Consider the following 26,883-nt stretch of genomic DNA (forward strand, 5'->3'; position numbering starts at 1 on the left):
GGCCAAGTTATTCTCGGGAAATCGTTTGTAAGAAATTATCGAATCTCGTTTTCTCCACACGGTACAGACTGTAGATGTTTACATACTGTATTCCCAGTAGATACTGATTCGGTTGCATGCATTCATTACTCTTCGAAGAACATTCACTTTATCTTGAATTCAGAATGGTATAATAACTTTATATGAGAATGAATTTTTCAGGCAGAAAATTTTCACTAATAATACATGAAGGCAGTTCGATCAAGGTGAAGTTTCATACTGATCAAAAAGTTGAGTAAAGAAGATTATTTCATCATTAATTTCTCTTATCCGCTGACGAATGAGAATGAATTCATTTTTTCTAACCTATGCATGATTACAAAGCAAAGTGCATAACCTTTCCCTTTATAGAATACCTACAATCGCGTGAATGAGTTAGAGGAAGCAGAATTTTTATTCAGGAAATATAGAGCCTGGAGAGTGTTTTAAGTTCTAGAATAAAATTGAACGATAGAGATAAGAAATCTCCATTCTTTTGTAGACGAATCACCTGTACAGCCCTACGCACACAACTATTTATTCTTTTAGTTTTCCTGAATATCAAAATTTTTTTAAGTTTCTATTGTTGCGTCATCTCTAAACAGAACTCTTTTCTTTAAGTTCAGTCAAAAATATTGAATCAGAAATTCCATGCCAGTTCTTTGGCTCAATGGTAACTGTATGATACAGTATAATATCCTAAGGTATGCTCATTGTGTGGCCTGGCTGTATAAGAACTTGATCTTACACCTGATTTGCGTAGCGTTTGTTTTGAACACAGAAAATATTGGAAATAAAGTTAAGAAACAAAAACGCAAAGGTGTTTTTTGTTATCCTAGTAGTCTAGAAATAGATGATTTTAACTATTTGTAATTTTAGGAAAAATAGGGAACAGATATTTTTACTTAAAAATGTTCTTGGATTTGTTATATCCGATTTTCCATACCCTTTAAGGTTTGTTATGATCGCATAAAATAGCACTGAATGTATAGAAAACTAGAAAAGACGAATGAGTTCTTTCGCTATATATAGAAGTTCGTAATAAGCAGGAGGCGTGCAGGAGTTTGTTTGCTGTTGCAGAGTTTGGCTGTGTGCACTGAAATTAAGATTTCTGCACTTTCTACTTCAAAGCACATATGGGAATAATTATATATTCAGAATTTAATAATGCAAAATTTCGTATCTATTTTACCTTTTACTGTGCAGAGTTTATGTATGTGTGAGTGTGCTTCTGGATGTAAGATGAAGCCGTAAATGTAATAGTTAAAATATCTGTTTTCGATCAAATTTCCAAATGTGACCATCATTATGCACTAAGAAACTATAAAATTTCGAACGCATTTTTGTCATGTTGGCAACAATAGCTATGCAGAACTAAGCGTTGTAAAATAATTATGTATTAGCCTTAGCGTTCCTACAATTTTGCACTTTTTCCAAAGTTCTCCGTTATAAAAATAAGCGTAAATTTAAAAAGGTCTTTCTAGTTCAAATGGAATTGTATGAAAAGTTTTAAAAGCCATTTATCTTATCTTATAGCATTTTAACTACATCAGCTCTTAAAATTTTTTTTTTTAACTATGAGCATTATTTTTTACGTTTACCTAAAGAATTAATTACCTTTCTTGAATAAGAAGAACTTGCAAACAATGGCAAGTGCTGGATAATTATATGAGATACGTACATGAGAGGTAGAACAACGTCTTTTACGTGTAAAAATTGATTAAGCTAAAGCTTCACACGTAACGATTTGGGAGGTAATATAGTAATTCGCTTTAATTTGGATTTCTTCGAGCTTGTAATGCAGGTTTTCACAACGTATTATAGTAAAACAGGGTAAGGAGATGGTTTTTCTTGGCCTGGCTCATTGTTCGTTACTCGAGGCAATGCTCGTATTTAGAAACAAATGTTTCACTCATACTTTCCTCGTATCTCTAATTTCTCGTATATAGAGGTGCTCTTATCTCGAGGTTCCACTGTAACTGATAATTAATTGTCAATTCTTTTACCTGTCTATTTATTATTACTCCAATATTATATTATTTATTTCTAGGAATCTCCCTTTTGCTTGCCTTTCTTTCAGAACCTTTTTACGTATGTGAATCGTGATAAATTGCAACTGTACTCAACGTGGGGTGATAAATAGCAACGCGAGGCTAAGCTTTATACAGAAAATTCTAAATCAGTTTGAAATTTAGGCATTATCAGCAGTCTTTTACGTGTATGTGGTCATATGGTCATATGTATGTGGTCACGGTGAATCGGACTGCTAGGCTGAAATATATACTAAAAATTCTAAATCAGTGTGCAGTTCGCACATTTTGTAGGAGCCTTTTATGTGTATGTAATTATGTGATCATAGGTATGGGGCTGTGATAATTTGCAGTTGTATGCACTTAAGTTCACAAGATAAACATTTGATAAACATTGGTCTAATGGACTAGGCATTGTTATATCCAACTGACGTAAAATTCTAGTTGAGATAAAATTAGAAAACGATTACCATAAAATGCATGAAATTCAATCTGATTCAAAATTTTTGTTGTATAATTTTAACAGTTAGATGGTATTTTTCTTTTTTCTTCAGTATTCTTTCTCTAATATTTCTATAGTATAATACTAATATAATATTCGTAAACTTGTAGATAATTCACGAAAAATAAACACAAATCTATATTAAAATGCAGAATCTTAAAGCAAATTACTCGCAGATAAAAATGTTTCGCATGAGATTATGGTTTTGGAGAAACAAAAGTTGAAATTTTAGGTTTCTTATGCTGTCTGTATATTGGAAACATAAAACTCCAGCCGACTTATTTCAACGGAGTCTCTATTGACTTTTATTACTTGAAGGGAATGTTGCTTTTATCCCAAGCTAAGCTGATAAAGAATAAAATTTGGCAAAATAAAAAAATAAAGTAGATTTATAAAATATATTTTTAATTTTGAAATATAAGTTTCACGAAACTAAATTCATTAAATTTGAAATATACATATACTTGTATATACTATATATCAGGACGTGCAAAAAATATTTGTGATATTTCAGCTTTTGACCGGATACAAAAAACATTATCAATATCATGTCATCAAATTTGACAAGTAGTTTCTTCACGAGTTACATAAAAAGTGCTATCGACTGGTTTGAGCCATTATTCATTGCCCAAAATTCGTTTAACTTGTGAAGGAAATCTTGTCATCAGATTCGACGAGTATTTTCTTCACAAGTTACACAAAAGATGTTAAAGACTGGTTTCAGCCATTAATGGCTGCCAAAAGTTCTCTAACTCTGTACCTTTCAATTTTTTAGACATATATTCGTTAAATTTTTTAATCTGAACTTGAGAAAAATGGTTTTTCCAGTCATCAATGTCTCCTTTTCTGAAGAAATTAACTTCTTTAACTTTGTAAGATTTTGCATTTTCTTTATCGATTTTCCCAATTTCCTCTGCAAATTTCCTGGCATCTTTTTGGATTTCATCAAATGCTGGGAAAAACATTCCTAATGATTTCATGTATTTAAAGTCGGAGTGCTTCAAACAGTTTTCCTGAATGTTCTTATCTAAGAGATCTTTATAATATGAATCACCAAGAAATTTTGCTATCGTGAAGAATGCCTTCTTGATGTCCTTTTTCATCTCCTCGTAAGTCAGAAGTAAAACATTTGGATCACTTCTGTGGTTATACCATGAAAGAACATGATCAAAATAATCTCCCCAGCCAAGCTCTCCAGTGATGAAAAGTTCAAAATATTCATCAAATGTAAGCTCAATCTGAGAAGTATCCATTTGGTGATGGTAATAGTATGATACGCAGCAGTCCCATGGATTCCTTATTATGTAAATATATTTAGAAGATGGGTTATAAGGCTGCAGATGGAAAGGGAGATGCGTTTTTATGATTCTTGGTCTACTCAGGGTTTCCAAAACATCTGGTCCGGTGACCTCCAAAAAGGGGACATGCTGAAACATCATCTGGTTAGGGCTAGGTGGCACTGCTCCTTTGTTTATGATTTCCCAAACAATGAACTGGGTCCACGTTGTTCCACATTTAGGATAGGTGACGATAAATACATCATCATCATCTGGTTTAAAATCAATAGCTTTTTCGACATTTCCTACTTCCGCTAAAAAAGCAGGAAATGGTAATCCACGAAAGTAAACTAAGGGATACTTGGAAACCTTTTCTTCGGTCTTGGATTCTGAAAAGAAAAGTGAACATGGGGATAAAATGTCATACTCATATTTATAATAAATAAAACTGTTTTCAAATATATTAAATGTACATTTAGGAGTGCGAAATATATATACGTTAATTAAAGCAGATCCTCAGCCTGCGTAACAGAAAACGTAAAATGTGCTTTAATTAATTATTTTTATATAAAATCAGTATCATAAAAAAAAGAAAATAAGTACAGGATTGTCAAAATACAAACATATTTCAGTTTTGAATTAGTTTCTTCCTTATTATTTTCACATTTAAATTTTTGAATCGTTTTTGAAATTTTTATTGCCTTGCATACCACCTATTGTCTGGTTAGGAAACATTTAAGAGGAAGTTATTTATTTATTCATCAGTATGAATATTTAGTGCGCTATTTAATATTCCGAAAGCACGTGCACCCAAGTGAGAATTAATTAATTTTGTATTAAATCTTAAAATTTGTGTACAGAAGTTTTACACATGGATCTTTACACTGTGACTTGACAAATCATGTCATTATCTTCTTATATGTACAATTTTATTTAAATTCTAATTCATGGACTCAATAAAGCTCTCACGTGGTGTTAGTTTATTTTCCCATATCTATAATTTTATATTGCTTGTTTGTTGGAGTTGACGTTATTGACTAAGAACATTGTTTGATTTTTTTCCCTTGAGGAGATCTTTAATCTGTAGATTTAGGTATTACATAAATTTCGCCCATAAATAAACAACATGACATGTTACTACTCCGGTAATTTGCAATTACCTCAGTAATATACTTTCTATAATAAATGGCTTTAATTTGCATTTATTGTTCTCAGAATGTAAACGAGATGTAAATATATGTAGAAGATATTAACTAAAAGTTTTCCGAACTTAAAAAGAAACGAACGGGAAAATGTTTGAGAAACGCTGGTGTAGAGTATTGTTAGTAGTATCTATACCAGGGGTGGCCAAAGTGCGGATCGCGAGCCTGGTACGGATCTCGCAGGCAATTTGTGTGGCTCGTGCATATAACATATATGTATGAAATATCTTAAACTAAAACTATTCAGTGTCCAAAAGGAAGTAACTAATTAGTTTAGACTCTTTTTACAAAGTTATCAGGGATTTCATTCTATTTAAAACCTCCTCCACTACTTCTATAATGATGTAAATATGAACTTGTTTCTTTTAGAAGTTCTAGATGCGGCTCTCGAACATTCCTGAATTCAAACGTGCGGCTCTTACTGACATAAAGTTTGGCCAACCCTGATCTATACTATTAAAATCTGTGCGAGCATCTTTGTTTGTTTGTTGCATTATCTCGTCCGGAGCGGAGGAGAGTTTAGTTTTCAGAGAGGTATCCCAGGATTCCAAAAATTCGTAGGATGCCATTTCGACCATTCTCATCTTCGTACGACTTTAATTAGCCCAAATATTAATTAAAAACTCTGAAAACACTAATTTTCACAATCCATTTTTTCCGAGTGGCAACAGTATCGCACGCTGGAGATACAAATCTGCTTTATTTCCAAAACTGTTGTCGCTGCTCGCTTTCATATCGTAGAGATTGTTAGTAAAAAAAAATGTGTAAGGGTTACAAAATATAAAATAAAACTAGCATTGCCAAACATTAAATATATTATTATTAGATAACGTCATGTTCTCACAATGAAGAAAGCACGCGATTTCATGTGACGTCATTGTATATCGAAAATCTTTCGTTAATGTCAACATTTTAAATAAATAGCTGCTGTTGGCAACATTTTTATTTCAGATTAAGATAAATGACACGGTATGTTACTACCACGTTAATTCTTTCAGTGATACTGAAAAAAAGTTGTTATATTAAATTAAATTAAATTAATGAAGTCATACGCATGCGTATTAACTTGATGTGTCCAAAGTTTCCGTTTCCTGGTTTGGCAACAAAAAACAATTATTTACAAATTAGTTGTTGCTTGGACAGAATGAACTGACTTCATTCACACTGAAATTTTTTTATGCACTTTGTTTTCAGGTGTACATAGAACTCATAAATTATTCTTTGGTTGCAGCTAGTAACTTTTTATACAGTACTTTAAGTTAATAATTCATTTTTCCCGTTTTCCACTACATATAAGTATTGTTTTGGCCGTAGCTCGCTGAGCTGGTGCGCTTGCACGCTAGTACACTATAAAATTTTGACGTATCTGATTTGTGAGATTCTTTACTTGATAGGGTCTCTTTAATAATTACAGGTCACAAATATCCATCTTCCAAAGTAACTTTATCAATTCCGCTACAAGTTTTAATATTCGGATAAAGATTTTGGCTAGTCCTAGCTCAAATAGAATGCTCCACAATTGAGTATAAATGCTGATAGTCATATAACAGGCGGTAAAACAACTCAGTTGATGATAAGTAAGTAAAGTTGTCTGGTGCAAACTGAGGAGCGCCAGTATTCCAGCGAGTGTAGATTAGAAACCAAATAATGCAACAGACACACTACTCTCATTTATTAGTTCGGCACTAAATTAAAATGTGTGTCCGTACTACTGACTTTACAATTTTGTGTAGGTTTGGTTTATTTAATTACTCCAAAACACTGATGGGCCTTTTCTCGTAGAGGAACACAGTAGATTCCAAATTCCACAAAGAAGCAATAGACCTAACACCGAAATGGATTACTTGCATCAGGTTCATTGTATTCACTGATCATTTTCTAATGAAAAAATTTATATACAGCGCTGTCGCGGGCGGAAACGAAAATGGCTGGAATTTCATGGTGAACTATACTCATGGCTTTCCTAAAATTAATGGGCAATTCAAATGTTATGGCAAAACGTCCTAAAGTGTCCAAGGTGTGGTGAATGAGCGAAATGATTATTGTCCTTCTTGCTTTCTTCTGCTGGCATTTCTTGCATCTCAGATACAACTGATTTCACTGGAGGACACACGATTATGTTGTCACCTGCACAAAAAAAAAAAAAAAAAAAAAAAAAAAACCTCTTCAAAACTATCATATCAGGGTTCGCGACATCTTAATTAAGAATCATTTAAGATTTAAAATTAGTCGAACTAGCTGACTTTAAAAAAATAAATAGCACATCTGATCACAGAATTGCATTTGGTGATTGATGCTCATTGCTGACGCCACGATAGCGATTGTCGAACAGTGTGAATCGTACTGGCTGTGATTTAAAGAATGCTGTGTGTTCTATGGGGGTTCCAATTAAGGGTGGCAGAGATTTTCTGAAAGCAGCTTTAGCAGAGGTATAAATTACTTTGAAAGTTTGTGTAAATGAAAAAATCTAATGGCGCAACGGACTGAAAAACAGTTCTTAAATCGAGATAACCGAAATTCGCGTTAACCGATAAAACGTCTTAAAACATCATGTACATCACTGCCGGGATCGAAATTTTGTTCATGTTAACAGAGTTTTCGCCTTAGACGAGCTCTTGTTAAGAGGGGTTTACTGTATATAAAATTTTTAATTCAACTTAGAAACATGAATATTTTACTAGATGGAAATTTTACTTCGAATTATTTGAATGATGCATTTATTTTCGCATAAAATTTCCTCAATACTTTTATTGTCATAAAGTTCTCTAACGCAACTTAGGAAATGTAATTTTTGAAATATGTTAAGACTAGTATTTAAGGAACCCTTAAATTGACTATGCATAAGGTGATGATTTAATGATTATGGCAAAATAGCGACAGACTGTCTCCCTAAGAGGAAATACGTCTTCGTGCTGAAATTTCTAAGCACCCGTCTACGATAAAAGAGGTATTTTATTCAGGGACATAGTATAGTCTCCTTCGCAGACATAAAGTACGACAGACAAAGAAGACACAAAATCCAAGCTGATATGATTATCATCTTTTATAATTAGCTGTTTTATTACATTGTCTTTAAATCTGCGTTTTTTTTTTTTTGTTTTTTTGTTTGTTTGTTTGTTTGTTTATACATTCGCAAAATTAGTTTTGGTATATCTACATTATTTTATAATAAAACGCAATAAGTAAATTTTACTGTATTCTATTTGTAATCATAATTTCAAATAAAAATTCCCACATTCTTTACTTCCGGGCTGCAGATTAAGGCGAGTCTTAGCATTTATTTCTGCGAATATTAAAAAAAAAAATAAGGCGTAAAAGATAACTGACAACAGCATCACTGGATGTTATATGGCATCACTGTCGTATAAATTCTCTCTTTACGGCTAACAGAGGACTTTCACGTGAGCTCTCACCTCATGGCACGTAATTAACGCCCCTTTTGGGAACTCATATTAACGTTTTACACACTAACTCATACTTACGTAACAAATCAGAGCATTCCAACAAACACGTTTGATTCAGGAATGTTTTAAGGCATGGACAACTGGGCCCGGGCTCTGGGCTTCGGCCTCAATGGGGTTTTGTCTCATTCTTGACTTGGCTTCAGTAAGAAAATGATGCGAATAACTTTAATCGGCAAAGGTTATTCTCGGACATTTTCTCCAGAAAACTAAAAATTTCCAATTATATGCTAATATGCAACAGTGGCAAGACTCCATTATTATGTCATGTCCGTCGTCCATGTCTAGGCCTAATCCTTCAGCTATACACAATCCTTACTCATTTAGTCGAAAAGCGGCTGTCAGTCGAGTCAGTTTGTGGTTAGTTTTGAGAGATTGTGAGTCACACACATTTATTACGGGTTAACATTTGTACGAGTGTTTGACAGGGCATAGTATTGTATGCTGAAAATCTATAGGTAAGAACAAAGTGTTAATAATCTATTTTAAACCATTTCAACATTTATTTTAATTATTCCATATTCAAGACAAGTCAGAATGAAACATTTTGAAAGTGGAGTTGCGAAACGTAAAAAATCGATGGAAAAGAAGAAATCTATTGATAAATTACTGAAGCTGACCTAAGCTAATTTTTTATTAATGCAAATTCTGCATATACCACTCACTTACACCAGTATATCCAACAATACAACTGAAGTTGAAGGATAGGGACAGCGAGAAACCGACTGTTGAAGTGTCCAAGAGGAAATAATAAGATCTACTGAAATAAGTACAATAACTGATGAAGCTATGGATGTTTCAAATATTTTTCCTGAAAATACGGATCCATTGTTGTGTACAGATCCAGAGTCTCTTATTTTGCCAATAATTTACAGTAGTACTGGATTGAGAAAGGTCCGTCAGTTTGTTTTACCAAACATAATAAGTTTGAAAAGTCAGCGCATATGTACAACGAGCGGAATGATAAAACTAAAACAAGATAACTTTCTGCGATGTTGTTTAAGAAAGAGTTACGTAATGGTGAGGTTGTAGACGGCTAATGGCTAATATAGTCTCCGTCATAAAGAAACGCATATTGTTCGTATGCAAATTGTTTACATACACATTCAACACTATCGGATTCAATGACTGGAAGCATGTAAATACGGCTACTTCACAATGTGAAAACTTACCTGAACACAAAAAGTGTATGATGAAGTACCACAGTCGTTTAAAGTTATCTAGTCGTATAAGATAACAAACTTATCATGCAATTGAATAATGAACGTCCTTAATGGAAAGAAGTGCTGAAGAGAATATTGTCTGTTATAAAGATCTTGGTATTAAGAGGACTGACTGCCTTTCGGGGGGGGATGAAACTATTGGTTCAGAGAAAAACAGAAATTAATTAGGTACTTTTTAATTTCTAAATAACTTTCAACCATTTTTTGGATGAGCATATCAGAAAGTACGGCAATTCTGGAAAAGGTAATCCCTCTTATCTATCTACTACAATTTGTGAGGAATTCATAGTAGTCAAAAGTTCAGGCAACTATCGTCACTTTCTTTCTTTTCGCCATCGACGGAACAACTGGCCCACTTAGGGTTAGGTGCTGTTGAATCTTGTCAATGGAATTAAAAATAAATAAATAAATAAGTATAAATAAAGAGCCTAGTATTGTGTGTTCCGTGAATTGATTTCATTTATAGCTTAGTGCTGTGTCTTCTGGTCATTGGCCATGCTAAGCGCGGAACATTGAAAGGAGGACCAGAACATGGAAAGAAGGTGCATGGTGGGAACTGCTGAGACTAAGGGGAACACTTTTCACTATTATTGCACATGATAGGCATACAGATATATTAAGGATATGGTATAAACTCAGGTACAGATGTAAAAATGAACAAATACATTACAAATCGTAAAATATATTAAATGAGTTCTGGATCAATCATAATACGTATTAAATATAATTGAAAATAAAACATAAAATAACAAAAAAAGTAAAACAAAACATTACATAAATTATCATATGTAGAGATCGGGCTGCTGACGGCACTGTGTCCAAGGAAAGAAGTCACTCCAGGCTGTCAGTAATGCTTTTAGCAATGGTAGTGCAGTCTCTAATGCGGTTGAGCGCATATTTATTCTTAATTGTGTTCTTGAACCATGCTGGCATATGGATTGCAGCTGGTCTTCTTAAATGTCAACTCGCTGTGTGCGGGCAACCAAACAGATAGTAATCTGGGTCACCATTACTGCCACAAATACATTGGCCGCTGTCTCTCAGGCGAAATCTGTGAAAATAGGAATATATGGGCCATTCCCTGTCAGATACTGTGTGAAGTGCGAAGAGCTGCTATTTAAATTCTGGTTTACTTTTGGTTGAAAATTTTAGTCCTGTCGTGCTTTACTCCCAGTAGTTTTGCCATTGTTTCATTAATTCACATTTTAGAGGGGTTATCAGATATGAGTGCGGAAGTGGTATAGTGCTACTCGCATGGGGTTCATTAGCAGCTCTTTTCGCAATCACATCTACTGCTTCATTTTCTTTAATCCCTGTATGGGCTCGAACCCATTGAAGCTTGGGCCTCAGACTTGCAGGAATCGAAATTAATAGTTTTTGTATGTCTCTGACTGTAGAATGTCTGCTGCGGCTGCCCTGAATGGCCTGCAAGCTGAGTCTGTGTAAATGACTTTATACCTGCCATTGGTAACAGTAAAGTCCAGAGCTGCCCATCCCAGTAAGCCCAACTCTCATCACTGAAATACAGAAAGCTAAGTATAATTCTGTCTCTGTTGATTCTATCCCAAATGTCACTTATGCCTACCAACTAACATTTATTACGCGCTATATCCAAAATAATGGCGCACCAATTGATAGACTTTTTGCAGTTTATTCATATTTATACGTATCTGATGGATGTTTAGGTTTCATTTTTGAAAAATAACAATATTTAACAATATTCTTATTTAAAATTAATAAGTGATTCTTAAAGGTCAGTCATACGACAGTGCCTCGAATATGTCTGGAAAATATTGAGGATTGCAAGTCCAACTTCAAGAAAAAAGTAAATATGCTGTGTACGTACCATGTTCAGGATATTCTTTGAGCTCTATTCGCGTTCAAGCAGTAGAATATAACTCTTGTATGGATTATGTTAATTTTATTAACAGTTAAATTTTTAGTTAAAGTTTCTTTCTTATCCATTCTTAACTTCAGCTTACCACTTCCGGCCAGAACGTAGTTTTCTAATCACGTCTGAATACATAATAAGGAAGAGCGGTATTTAACCGCGAAGTTCTTCGGTCTTAGTGAGAGAGATACCAGGTATTCTGTCTGCAAGCGTCCGCATCTTTAGGCTACTCTCTCGTAAGCTATTATTACGTTCAGCCATACTTTAGGCGTCGCAGTCTATTAATGTTAAGGGGCAAACTCGGTTAGAATCTTGATAGCTTTGGCTATATCTCTTTAGTTAAGATTAGTTTAGTATTATTTTTAGTTTCTTAAGTTCAAAGCCCAAGTGTCGGCTTTATTGTAAACTCCATGAAGGAGTTTGTTAAACTTTAGTTGGAATAATAAAGTGAGTGAGTGAGTAAGTGAGAGGTTATTAGCGCAAAACCAAAGATGATTATAGCGCGCCAAACATGTGATGGGATGATTACAATTGATGAAATTAAAATACAATAAATAAAAACAAGTGGGAAAATGTACCAAATCCAGAAAATGAAGTCTTATAAAAACAAGGTAAAAGCACACATTAAAATACAAGACACAATCTTTAAAACAAATTACATTAGGTAATAAAAGCCAGTCTCTTTTAAATAATAAAATAAATTACAATTGACCTCAATTCCGATTAAACGGTCGAGAGGTAAGTCACAGCTATTAAAATATTTCTGACGAAGACTATTAAAACATGGACACTCAATTAAAATATGACGAACAGATACACAAACATTACAATTCAAACAAATAGGCTCATTTTCAGCTTTCAGAAGATTATGTGTCACTCTAGTGTGGCCAATTCTGAAGCGAGTCAAAAGAACTTCCTCCTTACGATTTCCAGCAAAGTCCCAATGCTCAATTCTAGGCTTTACATTGAAGCTGAACGTCCCAAATTTGCTTCCATTTTTTTCGGATCTTTTCCTTGATGACACAGCAGATGTCTCTAAAAGGGATGAGGCGACTGGACAACTTTTTGTGGTAGAACTTTTTGTGGTAGAGCTTTGAGATGTACAAATGACCATAATATATTGCAGTTAGTTCAAATGTTATGGAATAATAAAGGGCTAGTTTACCCTTGTATCTGTTCTTGTTGTTTCCTGTCACACGAACTCAAGCGATTATTCGCTTATCAGATCTTAAGATTCTTCACTTTCAACAGTAACTCAGAATTACACTGTGAGGAATCCTACATTCTAATGGAACGATTTACTTCGGTTTTGTCCAAAATCTTCTCGTCAACAATTTTTTCTCGTCGTCAACCCATCTTTGGGTTATACTTACTTTAAATTACAATTTTGACAAAAATAAAAGTGCATTGAAAAGCTTAACAAAAACATGTACTCGATTTTACTCGACGTTTTGCAAAAAACTTGAAAAACAACATGAATTAATTGGAAACTACTATTTTAACTATCTGTTGGAATGACATTTTGACTCGTATTGACAAATTTATTGTTCCAGAGTAAAAATATGGATTTTTCGAAAGCAGTAAACGTTTTAAAATCTTTAATGACATTATATAAAAATTAAACAAGCTCTTTTGAATTTTATGAGTCAAAAATCAAAGGAAATTAGGGGCGCAGCTAGAGGGGGGGCAAGTAGACATCTGTCCCTAGGCGCTACATCCACGTGGGCGCCAAATTGATGCTACAAAATTGTAGGATGAAATGTTTTCCTTTCTTGGAAAATAGGAGGGGGCGCAAACTCTTCAGTTATCCCCAGGTATTGAAACCCTAGCTACGATTCTGAGGGAATATCCTTTGTAAAAGCGTATCAAAGTATTCACAAGCGTGTAAGTCAACGCAGTGCTAGGGTAAATTTCCTTGAAGGAGATAAAGGCACAGACATAACTTTTGAAGACAACCACAGCGAGAAATTTAAAATATAAGCGAGCATAGCGAGAAATTTACCAATAATCGACTTTCTAATTTACAACATACAAAAACGCTGTAAAAAACTACGAGGACTTATTTGAACTATTTGGGTTTTTTGAAAATATTTGTAATTTGGATGAGAGCGAAATTAAAATAGCATGTGAGAAATTATCGGAATTTTATGATAAAGTTGTTTTAGGGGAGGAACTGAATTTGGATTAATTAAGACACAATAACACGCCGAATAAATACTAATTCAGAAGTCAAACAACAAAAATCAGCGTTATATTTACAAAATTTTCACAGGACTATTTGCGGTTTTGCAGCTGAAGATGGTGGTTCGGTAAAACCATCGAAACTAGTCCTGTGAAAATTTTGTAAATATAACGCTGATTTTTGTTGTTTGACTTCTTGAATTTGGATTGTCAATATTTTAAATGATATCTAATTACTGATGGCGAAAAACTGAAGAAAAAACAAAGATAAGACATGGAAGAAAGGAAGATCGATTAGAAATATAATTTTACAAATGCGGATGATGATAAAGAACAATTGCTCGATGAGGAGATTGGATACCAGATATCGATGAGGAGATTGTAGTGTGTTGATGCCAGTTAGGTATGAACACACTCTATGCATACATGCATAATGAAATACTATTCACAGTGTTATTGAAATAGTAATGAGAATTTTCTTGTCCATGATGAATCACTAGCATCACCAGTCGTTCTAACGCGAGTGATGAGCGTTCATTTTCAAAACTCAAACTGCTCAAAAATGAAATCGTATGACTCCATCTCATTTGAGTAATTTAAGTTTGATGAATATTGAGAATGAAATATTATTAACAGTTAATTTTAAAGAGATTATAAGGTATTTCTCCCGCCTTCCTAGCGGGCCTTCGTGGTGTAGTGGTTCTGCACGCTGGGCCGGTGTCCACAGGTACGTGGTTCAATTCCCGGCGAAGGCGATTGCTCATTTTTCATCTTTCCTGTTTCCAATTAACCTAATAACTCTACAGTGGCGCCCGAACTGAAAGGGTGTTGGATGATGATTCTCCTCACTCATTGCTCATTTTTCATCTTGCCTGCTTCCAAAAATTTACCTAATATCTCTACAAGATAATTAATGATTTTACGAATTTAAAATGTAGAAAATGGATTTTCTAATTAAAGCTTCATTTTATTATGGATTGCTTTTATTAAACCTTACATTTAATGAAATAAAAGAGACGCAGGTGGGGCTTACTTTTGCATAGGGGCCCAGGGCCTCAAGAAGTCTTAAGACGTCCTTTGTTTGACTTACTAGAATAGATTCTGGGACGTGTATTTGCGGAAGATTATTTTTATATAAATATCTGAAGCAGAAGTAAGGATGACTTATAAATTAAGGTGCCGATGTCTTCCGATTCATGTCAAAATTATATTTAATATTGGGACATGAAATATTTTCTTTATATTTTATAGTTCATTTTTTTCAAAGTATATCTAATTAATCTTGTACATCGGTATGTTTCGATGCTGCAGTATATGTATATTACGTAAATCATAATTTTATAAAATTGTTCAGGAGGATCTTCACATTTCCTTATTTGAAAAAGGAATGAAATACCAAGGCAAAAGAATCAAATCTGTAGACAATATGAAATAGCTTGGCGTTACGATTGATAATAAATTAAATTTTGTAGAACATTTTAAATTGATACAAAGACCAACCGATTTGATTTATTAAATTGCAAAACTTTTTCAGCTGAGATTTAAATTCCTGAAATCCTCCATTCTGAGAAAGATCTACTTAAATGTTAATCAATCATCATGTATGGAATTAGAGCTTGGAGATCCATGCGAGGAAATGATTAGATTACGGATGAAGTTAGACAGTATTCAAGGAGCCTTACTTACTAACTCGATGTTTTAGAACGGTTCCTCGAGGCCGTTTTGGTGTTGGCTGGGCCGTCGCCTCTCTCAATTTTATTTAAAATTTATTATGAGAAATTTTTATTTAGAACTGCACGAGTAAACCTGATAATGTATGAAGATTATTCTGTTACAAAGAATGTTTTTGAAAAATTTAATATTCATTTAACACATCCAATAGACGTGGTTTGGACGTAGGCCGACATACTGCCTAAGCATGCGGTCTCATATGTCAATGCAATTGTTATTGAAGTAACAGGTTCGAAGAAAATTGCTATTGGAAGAACGAAAGTTTTATGTTTACAAATGGAAAACACTGTGGTTCTCGTACCTAAAAAACAAAGGATTTATGGAACTAATTGAAATCACAAATAAGATAAAATGTGTGAATAATATTGACGTTACTCAGGTTTTAACTGTATATGGTCGATTTCTGTTCTATTTCAAATAATTTATCTGCAGAAAACTAAACTATGCAATAATTGTCAGAGGGTGATGCTAGGCATTTTGTGGTTGATTGTGGCTTAACAGCCCCTGGTTAGATAGGTTTCTAACATTACTGATTTTCATGCAAATAACATTAATTGTAAAGTTTTTAGATCATATACCATTGCTCTAATCAAGTTTATTAATGAAAATAGGGGGCTTGTTGGAATCTTCTGTTGAAACTGAATTCTATGTTTATATGTGTTATAAATATCTGTGATGTTCTATGTTGTGATTTTGTGTTTATGGTTTTTGTTTGTAGTTTTGTGTGAGATTTGCTTCCTTATTTTTAAGTTATTTTTTTTATTTATTGTTTGGTGGCGGTGGCGCGCTGTCTGCCTTTCTTTGTGTAAAGATGGGACCCCTTCTTTTGGGCTATAGGAACACTCGTGTCCAGGTGGGCTGAAGGGAGCCTCCAATTCTTACACGCCGAGTGTGCTACCGTCACACCACTAAAGCATACTGAAAGGAAGGAGAAAATACTTTATAAACTATACCCTTTTTTTCTTCTTTCTTTTCTTATTAATTTTCGTTTCTTAATAATTTTTAATTTCTTATTAATTATCTTTTAACATTCGCTTTCCAATGCTTCTATTTCGGATATTTAGAACCGCAGGTTTCCTTTTGGGTCATCTTCTGTTAGACTGTTTCCGTTGCCTTAAGGACAGGTTTAATCTTTGAAGGGCAAAAACAGATTTTTGTATTTTTGGAAAAGAACTAAATGCAATAAAGTCATCTGCATGTTAACATTGAAGACGAAAGTCATGAATCAAGATTTGGGGACAAGTTGTAACGTGTTACAACTTCCTCCATCCTATGATTTCGGACACTTTTAAAAGTAATATCGCAATTAGTAAAAATGGTAAAGCAGCATTTTAAAACTTAATACCTACGTAAAAATTATGAAAAAAAATAACATTAAAAAAAAAAAAAAAAAAAAAAAAAAAAGATCAGTTAATTTACCTTAAATCAAAATTTAGGAACTCTTTCCCCATTAACTTGCTAAAACAGAGTGAGACACACAACCTCTCATAACCATTTTCAGGGTACTGGCTGTGCTTGCATGATAGGGTCCGTCACGAGAATCACGTTTAGTGTAAATTCTGATTAAAAGAAATTAAAAACTCAGTCGTAACACGCGTGTTACTATTTGCCCGTGTTACAATTAGCCCCATCTATCCTATTTCCTAACAGGACCTCTAGAGGCTAGTTGTAATACGGGCCTGATGATCTTAATATTAACCTATTTTAGTACGTTAGCATGTGAAAATTTCCACTAGCAGCTAAAGGAACGATTGAAAACTATAATACTTCAGACTTATTTGCTTTATGCTGATTAGCGATTTCATTATATTATTACTTAACATTAATAACATTTACTTTAGCCGCCCAACCGGTATAAATCCCTTAGAAGGCATGGATATTTGTAAATATATAGTGTCGGTGCGGCATGGCGGCACTTTAAATATGCGGAGAGCCGGAAGTCCTCTCGTGCGGCTTGCTGGAGGAAAGAGCCTCGGACCCGTCCCACCCCCCCGGGGTGCTCTCCAGCAAAATTGGGGGCGGAATTGAGCTAAAACGCACTGTCACCTGAATGGTGCTCAGGGCTGTTGCCAACGGCAGACCCTTACAACGTAATGTAAGGCTCCTTGCCAAGAGGGCTCCTTGCTTTCGTGGGTTTGGGCTAACTACATTAGACAAAGGGACACAAGCAACAACAATATTTACTTTAACTTACCCTTATGAAATTTCTAACGTAATATTTTAAGCTAATCCGAATTTCAACTTTTTACTCATTGTGAGATTCAGTGCAGTAAGAATCTTGTCTTAAATTTCATTACATTCGAATTTATGTCACAAAATATAAATTATGTAAGCTAACTCTTCTTTCAATTCTTTTTCATACAGATAAATTTATAAATTTTGGAAAAATTTAAGAACACCAACTTTACAGATATTTTTTTCGAGATAGTGAATTAAAGAGTAATTTTAAAATTTCAATATATATTTCATATTCAGAAATAATTTTTACTATTAAGTTTACTCCCATATGAATTTTTAATTAAAATTACAACAGATCTAATAAATAAATTTTGAAACTTACCAGATGCTGATTCGCTCATTTTTTCTAAATTATTCTTGTAAGTTGCACTGAATGTAGGTTACTGCTTCATGTTATGAAGGGCGTTGCACTGTAAGATATCACCCGCATAAACGTCTCAAACTATATCGCTATTCTTATCGTAATAAAATGATAACATTTGCCATTATTTAGAAATTGTTTTATCAACATATCGCAATTCTCTACTTTGTATTCGTTATGCAATAGTTGACTAGTGGATTTGAATGAACAATTAATGCCAAATTTTGGACATCAAAATTAGTTTCATTCAAAGTGAAGCGAACAGAGAAAATTATAAAACTTTGGTGGATTTTTTATCACATGCCATATTGAAAACTTCCTCGAGTTTTTACTACAAACTTAATTATGACTTTAATATATTTATAATCGCTGTTTCGAGCACATGCGGAAGACTCCAAACAGTTTTATTGTATAAAACATTGCTCTGGGGAATAGATCTACTTCGGACTCAATCCTAGATCTGTTATCATTCAATTAAATTGTATATCAAACATTAAAACAGAGAAAAAAATCTGATGTGGACACCACATAACTTCTTTGTATGGCTTATCAAATCATAGAAATGTTTCCCTGCACTTCACTTAAGCTTTTCCCCCGAATTATTTTGACTTAATTAACCGATCCCTCATGGCAATTCGAAAATGGAATCAAAAACTGTAAAATTTGAAATTAAATACTATAACGGTCTTTTTGTCGTACGGGAGTCAATTTTTCACAACGAATATAAAAAATTCGCAAATGTAAGTATAGGAACCGGTAGATTGCATCAAAAGTTAGATTTCGTTATTTGTCGATTTTTTTTTAAATTTGGCACTGCCAAAACATAAATATATTCGTCACTTAAAATGCTTCTGTAATTAGAAATATACGACTACGACAGACGATTGCAAAAATGGGAAGGTCGGGTAAGGACTTTTAAGACGGGTAAGGGTGTATGTGTGTGCGTGTCTATATTTATAAGTTTGATACTGCCGACTGCAATAAAAAGGGAGGTGCATAACCAGATGTTATAGCAACCCCATATTCAAAATTTCAATGTTATACATGAAATCATAGTTGAGAATCTATACATATTCCTGCAATAAGCAATGCTTCTATTCAAAGGCAAACGTTTTAGAATGCTTGTTGACTGTATCAATTTAATCATGCTTCGTTATCAGCACGTTCAACTTCCAAAGTTGATATGGTAAGTCTGTTTATAGATACCCAAGGTCCTGTCTACATTCTTGTGTTTTTTTTAATTCTTTTCTTTTTTAAAATTTATTTAAATACAGATATAATTGAATTCTTTTATCACTAAATGAATTTACATGAGTATACTCGGAATATATAAAAAATATATAAAATAACATTTTGCTATCTGTGGCAATTGCGAGATGCTCGGAACTAGATAAAAAATATTCGGAGTTCTGAGCATTTATGTAAATCTCCTGCATATGCAAAACGTTATTAGTCCAAAGGTGGTGTGGTGTATTTAATTATGGCAAAGCACACTAGGGCTATCTGCCTAAGGGGAAGGATGCCTTTCGTGGAGGACTTTCTAAGGGAAACTGGCTCGTATACACGTTACACATGGGGAAAACCACGAAAACACCCATGCAGCCAGCCCGTTCGCGGGATTCGAACCTCGGACCGAACTACCAGTGTTCAGCGACTTTACCGCTCGGCCGCTGGTGGGCTATTAGTCCAAAGGGGCTTTGTCCCTAAGGGACCATTGTTTTCGTTTTGCGATTTTGCGTCGAATCACTCTTAATGACCGTTTCCCTTTCAAACTCTAGCCACCAAATATTATCACCCTGTATTATATTTGAAGAAATTAAATAATGAAGAATCTGCATAAATGTATGTATGTTTCTTGCATTCTGATAAAACAACGGTAGCTAGATACATCTAATTTTGAATTACGTAATCCTACTGCGAATATGGGCATCTGGAAGACCAAATTTCAAATTTGAAATTTGTTTTATTATTGATTTCATATTTTGCAAAACTTTAACGAGTTTTTGATTAACAAACTCAAGAATTTCAAAGCGAACAATGACAACGTTGTACAGAAAAAACATTTTATCTCCAGTGCGTGAGACTGCGTATCGGAAATTTTAAAGATATGCTGAACATAAAATTATTTTGCACTTGAACTGAATTTTATGGTTTAAGTGGGAGGAACATAATATTTAATAAATCAAGGTAACGCACAAAATGTTAAAAAAACACCCCTTTGGACGTAATTTTCTTTATATTTATTTATTTATTTATTGTTAATTTGTTTTCTAATAGTCTTATACAAGTCACTGAACAAGAATTTTCCGCATGAATAAACAAAACAAAAAAAAAAGTGTTGGGTTCTAAATATTTAGATTTGCATTTATGTTTTGAAAAATAAATGATGCATTCCAGTACGCCAAGAATAATACAAAGTCCCTTTTTGTACGCCAAACACTTAAACATTACGTGCATTTGCTAAGGGAGTGCTCTTACTCGTTGATTTAGGTAAGGAAGTCGATAACTGGCTATCTGGTAGCTGGCAATAATCTTGATTTGCCAAACTAAAAGTATACTATATATAGACCAGCCGCCCAGACGATATAGTATATAAACGATATAGTAGTATGCCGCCCAAAGTGTTTAGGGGAGCCTAACACTGTGTTTAGTGTTTAGGGGAGCCTACTGCGGCACCGAAGGGCCTGGATTCGAATCTCGGAGAAGGCACGGTTGTTACTCTCCGTCCTTTCATAGGAGCTAACGGTGAACATTTCATGTGTCTCCAGAATAAAATGGCCACCACTTCTCATTTCAGGCATCGCCAAAGTGTCCGCCATTAAATGAAGAAAAATTCAGCTGTCTGTTCCAAGAACATCACAATGGATTGCCTGAGATGACCCAACAGCGGCTAAGCGGTAAATGCCGGTGAACACTGGTAGTTCGGTCCAGGGTTCGAGACCCGGCGAACATGCTGGCTGCATAGGCGTTTTTGTGTTTTTCCTCATGTGTAACGTGGATACGAAAGACCTCCATGGAGCATCCCTCCCTTTCCGTGTAGTACCTAAGGACGGAGCACTTAAAAAGTTAACTTAAGTAAACAAAATTACATGAGATACAGACTGTTCTTCTTACAGAATACAAAGTTAAATAAAATAAGAATACTATTAATTATTTACATTCTTAAAATTTTCAGAATTTGCGCTTTAATCAATGGTTGTTATCTTTGAAGAATTTTTTCCCCAAATCATAGTTAAGTTAATCGGTTAGAAGCAAAGCAATTAGAGGGCTAACTGCCTATGAGAAAGAGTTTCGTGGAGGAATTCTTAGAGGAAATTGGTTCGTATCCAAGTTAAGGGAAAAACCACGAAAACCAACCATGCAGCCAGCTCGTTCACCGGGATTAGACCCAAGGCCGAGTTACCAGTGCTCATTGTTTAGCGACTTTTCCGGCTTCCCGCTGGTGGGCGCTTCCCACATCAAGAACGGAAACAAAAGGAAGCATTGAATTTTTAGATAAGTAATAAATGTTTAATAAATATTCATATTCAGCATACATACACGTAAATTCCCTTAAATAAAAGCAATGAAACGACGGAGCAGTGTTGATGCGTACGTAGATCCATATCAAAGAGGAAGAATTCTGATTGCATAGTATGCTAATATGTTGACTTCGTAATGTCTGAAAAAATTGGCTGACGAGACAGGTTTAATTCCATTTCTATTTTCCAGTTGACGTTTGTGGCCAAAATCACTTGGCACTCTAATAATGCTTATTCAAGAACATTTACATTTTTTATATTATAGCCATAGCAAGACAGCGAAATTTCATCCTAGCAGGGCAGAGAGCGAAGCTGAAGTGCGTAGTTACGCAAGATGGAAGCACGCTAAGAGAAAAGTTTTGATTTACGAAGGTAGTTTCAGTTCCCCATTATTATTTCATCAGAGCTGCGCAGGCCATAGAATAATCTAGAAATGACCCAATCCCGAGAAGTTATTACGATTTTTAAAACAAAGAGGGAGAATTAAAGAGTTTATCGTTAGTTTAATTTATAATTTTGATTTTCATATTTTTTATCTTACATATATAAATGCTGCTTTGTATACCTTTCGCATTAATCATTATCTATTTATCCGGCCTAACTTGAGATTTGATTTATGGACAGCAGTTAATCAGGAGAAAAAATGCATGTTAAAACTGCATAAAATTATTTTATTTTCGCTAAAGGTTTCCTAGTACTCAATACTTAGTATAATTCACAGTTGAATTTAACATGAATGCCACATTTATTCTTTGGATTTATCTATGCTATTCGTTCTAGATTCAAAATAAATAATCAGGTTTAGCTGAAACTTTAGAGCTGGCATGGATCTGGCAGTTCTGCCGTGTAAATATTTCCACAAGCAAAAAGAAACTTTCTTTAAAACACGCACAAATTCAGATGTCCTTAATTGCTTACAAATTTATTGGCGTCTGGAATTAGTTTCAAAAACCTTGTAACACGAATTAACGCTCATGGAACTCATTTAATTACCGCGTTAACGAGAATGAATGTTTAAGTTCTAGCTATAAAAATTTGCTTTTAATGGTAACCAGCGTTGGACAGAGTACTTCGAAGGTGCATTTAATAGAGTACTGAAATTTTCTTACATGCACTGCTGAACATAAAAAGGTTAACGGCATAAAATGTCTCTACTTTAAGCAGCTAATTAATAATTCGATCTTGATTTCGATTATACTATAGATCTAGATTATTCTAAATATCTTTAGAATTAAAATTTCCTCAAAAGTATAATTTTAGATCCTCTCACAGCATGTTTGTAAATTATCAAAATGGCACACATTTTACATCTAAAATTATAATGGAATGTCTTCATCGTAAACTAATTCCTACATATAAGTAAACATTAATGAGCTCTACAAAAGAACAATCGAGAATTTGCTAATTAGATATTTTAAAACCATGCGTTTCTAACTGGCAGTCCATGTGTTAAATGACGTTTCAGAGATTATTGATGGCACTAAAACAATTCTTTAATCGGAAAAGGGAAAACAAAAGTCAATAAATCAGTACATGCTACATTGGAATTTGGAAACGAGAACAGATTGTACAACTGTTTCACTTAAATAAGCTGAACCTACAATTTTGTGTCAAAAGCATGTGATAAATCATACTTCAAACAATAATAGCAATCTAAATCAAACTGAATTCGTAAAAAATCTGAGATCAGACGAAAACGGCTTAATCCAGTCTTGAATCGTCAAGAAGACGTCCAGAACGTATGCGGTATTGATTGTCATATTATTAGAAGATTTTGAGAGTATATTCCAAGATTCAAGAAACATCAAATAAATTCCAGCATATTTGATTTTTCCGTCTGAGATCGTATTGTTGCGGTTTTTCTTTTCTTCTGACACCAGTTGTTGCGTTATTTTCTTCGTTCACGTTCGTACGGGGTTTGTGGACTTAGAGTGAATAACGACGACACTTGATGAAGTATCGAAACACACTTTATTTAGCCAATATTAATCAGGACAGTTCCAATAACACTTTTTACAGTCGTCGAAGATCTACTAGAAAAACGCTAGAACAATCAGCGACACAGCCTTCAGGTTATCAGGCTATCACGATGGAAAGAGCTTCCTGCAAAGCACCTGACTCTGCTTTCCGGAGTACGGCTCCCGACTCTGCCTGGTCGTTCTCGGAACTCCACGTACTCTCGAGACTCTCCACGCTACAACTCGCGATGCACTCGACAACACACGAACACAGCTTCCGACTCTTCGGTTCAGTCGTTTCCGGAACTCAACACGCTCTCTCGACGATGCACTAACCGCGATACACTAACAGACTCCTTCGGTGCACTCGACGATCCACTCGGCAATCGACTTGCTGTCAACTCGATCGACTCCGCAGGAATTGACTGGCTAGACGAGACACCAACTCGATACTAAGTAACTTGCACTCTAGACGAGGCACACACACACTCGTAACTAACTCTCCGAGTACCAGCAGGGTTTATATAGCTTTTGACTGGTGTTCGAGAACATTCTGGGCTAAACAGGTAAGAATTCGTTCAAGAAGGTTCTTCAACCGTCCATGGTATATCGCCAATTTTGTCGCCGAATGGGCGAGTTCTCGCCAAATGTGGCAACCCTGCCTTCCTTTGCTATTTTATGGCAGCCCTAAAATTGCTTTGCGGGGAAGCCATCTCACCGCGCCTGTACATTTCGTAACAGTATTAAACTTACTTCTGCACTTGAAAATGAAGTGTAAAACATTACAATCACACATGAAAAGTAAAGCAAATTTTCTAAGAATGGACTTATATAAACTATAACTATTAACCAAAGTTTTGTTTCATGTATACTCCCTATTCATAATAACTTGTTTGAAAAGCAATATATTTGAGAACAATTCTTTTCACTTGTAAAGAGTATAAAAGCAAAATTTTCAGAAGAAAAATTTGAATACATCCCTCGTAATCACTACCATATTTATCAAACTAGTCACAGATGCACTGATGTTCTATGAAGATACAAAATCTGATTTTAGCAGGCACGATAGCAAAACATATTATTTTAAAGCTATTAATAAATATTAAGCTAGGTAAACTATTCTTGACATATGTTTTTCGAATGTTGCACTTCTCTCACACAGGGAATGTGTGTCCTGTAAACTCTAAAATGTACCACACCCTGAATTTTATACATTCAGAGCATAAATAAGACTTCGATAGAATTATTATTTTTACATAAGCGGAAGTATGTATGATAAATGCAGAAAATTCCTGCATTTTTTTTCGTACAAAAGGACGCAGAAAATCTGTCGACAAACGCAATCAGAAAGACATGCAAAAATACAGGTAATCGTCTAATTAGTATTTGGTGAATAACATTACTAGGTTTTATTTCAATAAACCAGTTATCTTATGTTTTTCTGAAAAGACCTTTTCCGCATATAATTAGGCATGCTAAGCCAAATTAAGACTGTCTTTGCTTATACCTTTAGCCCATTCATCATACTTTAAATCTGATAATAGCTTTGTATTCTAGAGGAAATTACCGAAAGTTTACTTCATGTTAATTTCAGTTTGTACAACCATCAAGTCAGCATCTTAATAAATATTTAATTTGTTCTTACTTTCTGATACTTCTAATTAAAAAGTCAAACGAGACGAAATTTAATACAGTATTTTGTGGTTAATCGTATTAACTACTTTGTACTTCGATATCGTAACTCTGTAACATAACTCGTAAAATTAAGAGCACATGAAAAATAATGGAAATAATGAAAAGGATTTTATTTATACAAAATTTTGTCAAACGGTCTGTAGAAGTTTTCAGACCTTGCTTTCCCGCAAAAATATTATAAATGCTTTCCAAATTTTCAGAATCACTATGCAACTCTTTCTATAAGGTATCAGGTTCTATGTTCCTCCTTACTTGCTTTGGGAACATTAAATGGCCTGACTTGGAACAGGGAGCTTACTAAAACTATGTTCAATAAATGTGGGAAGTAGACAACACACACAAGAAGGGCATACGAAACCCTTTATTTTTCTCTCTTTACAATGATTTCCGGACTTCGGAATACAGAGACCAACCACTTGTGGTCTGAACGTAAGAATATAAAAATATTAACTAAACTCTAACTAAATTAACTTTGGATTAATAAACAAGTGCCTATTGGAAGATTGGCCGTATATTAACTGAAAGGCCGTATGTAGTACAGAGAACTGTTAACACTACAATACGTTTAAAATTATCAAGAGGATTAAACCTCTAGACTTGAAGGCAACCAGCAACCGAGTAAAACTGCTATGGCAAGCAGCCTGCTCCTAATCACTCCTTGCTTGCTCTCTCTTGCTTGGCAAAAAGCCACAATTTAAGTACTTGGCGTTCGCAAGACAAATTTGCATAAATAAGTTAAAGCTTTTAATTCTGGCCGGAAGTAGAAAATAAGAATTGATAGTAAAGATTTAAAATAAAATAAACGTTAGTAAAACTTAAGATCCTTACAAAAGGAATTTGCAAAATCTGCTTTTGATGTCATCAAATCACGAAATTTCACTATCTTTTCGTGATATCTATCTTTTCGAGTATCTTTTCGAGGTGTGAAGATTTCAAATGACATCTTTTCTAATTCCTAACAAAAAAGCTTCCATTAGTCTTTTAGAAAAAGCTCTCTGAAATAAACTGATGCAATGTATTTGGGGAAACTGCATACCTTAGGCGGAGGGAAGAAAACAACATCGTAAAATCCGGCCGTTTAGGACGGTTGTGGTCGTTCGAATGAACGGCTATGTCGGGCGTTTTGGCCTTCAGTTTGTTAATTGTAAACGTTTTTATTTTACAGTGCTTTTTGTTTGCTTTAGTTCTGTGTAATATAATAAAACGAGATATAAAAAGTACAACAAGTTCTTACCAAAACGTGAAACAAACCGACTCACCTAAACAAGTCTGACTACCGTTACTTTGTAAATAGATTACGTTCTTCACCGATGCGCGGAAGCTTAACATTCGTACAATACACACTTACACTTTGTCTGCAATGTGTAAAACGACGTTCTTGAAAGAAAAATTTGTCTGGGAGAGTTCATGAGTAACGACTAGTTTTCAAACGATGATTAACTCTGGTACTCTGGTAACTCTGGTAATCCAACACCTGAATGGCGATAGCTGAAGATGATAAAATTTTGGTTTCCTTAGTTCAACCTGCTATTATCATTTGGCACCCATATTCTTCCTTTGTTTGAATTAGCCATATTTAGTCAAAACAGTACAA

The 26,883-nt window shown here is 34.3% G+C and overlaps 1 protein-coding gene across 1 annotated transcript; it reads right to left on the reverse strand.

Moving 5' to 3' along the window:
• Positions 1-2,934: 2,934 nt before the first annotated feature.
• LOC146995684 (sulfotransferase 1E1-like) lies at positions 2,935-18,201 on the reverse strand. The gene is made up of 2 exons (XM_085821634.1): positions 18,077-18,201; positions 2,935-4,216 (listed from the first exon to the last, which is right to left on the reverse strand). The coding sequence occupies exons 1-2, from the start codon at positions 18,093-18,095 to the stop codon at positions 3,258-3,260; spliced, it is 978 nt and encodes a 325-aa protein (XP_085677760.1). The 5' UTR covers positions 18,096-18,201; the 3' UTR covers positions 2,935-3,257.
• Positions 18,202-26,883: the final 8,682 nt, after the last annotated feature.

This window comes from Stegodyphus dumicola, chromosome 8, assembly GCF_044657685.1.
Source record: "Stegodyphus dumicola isolate Sdum_Otavi_A_Nest chromosome 8, ASM4465768v1".
NCBI classification, from domain to species: Eukaryota; Metazoa; Arthropoda; class Arachnida; order Araneae; family Eresidae; genus Stegodyphus; species Stegodyphus dumicola.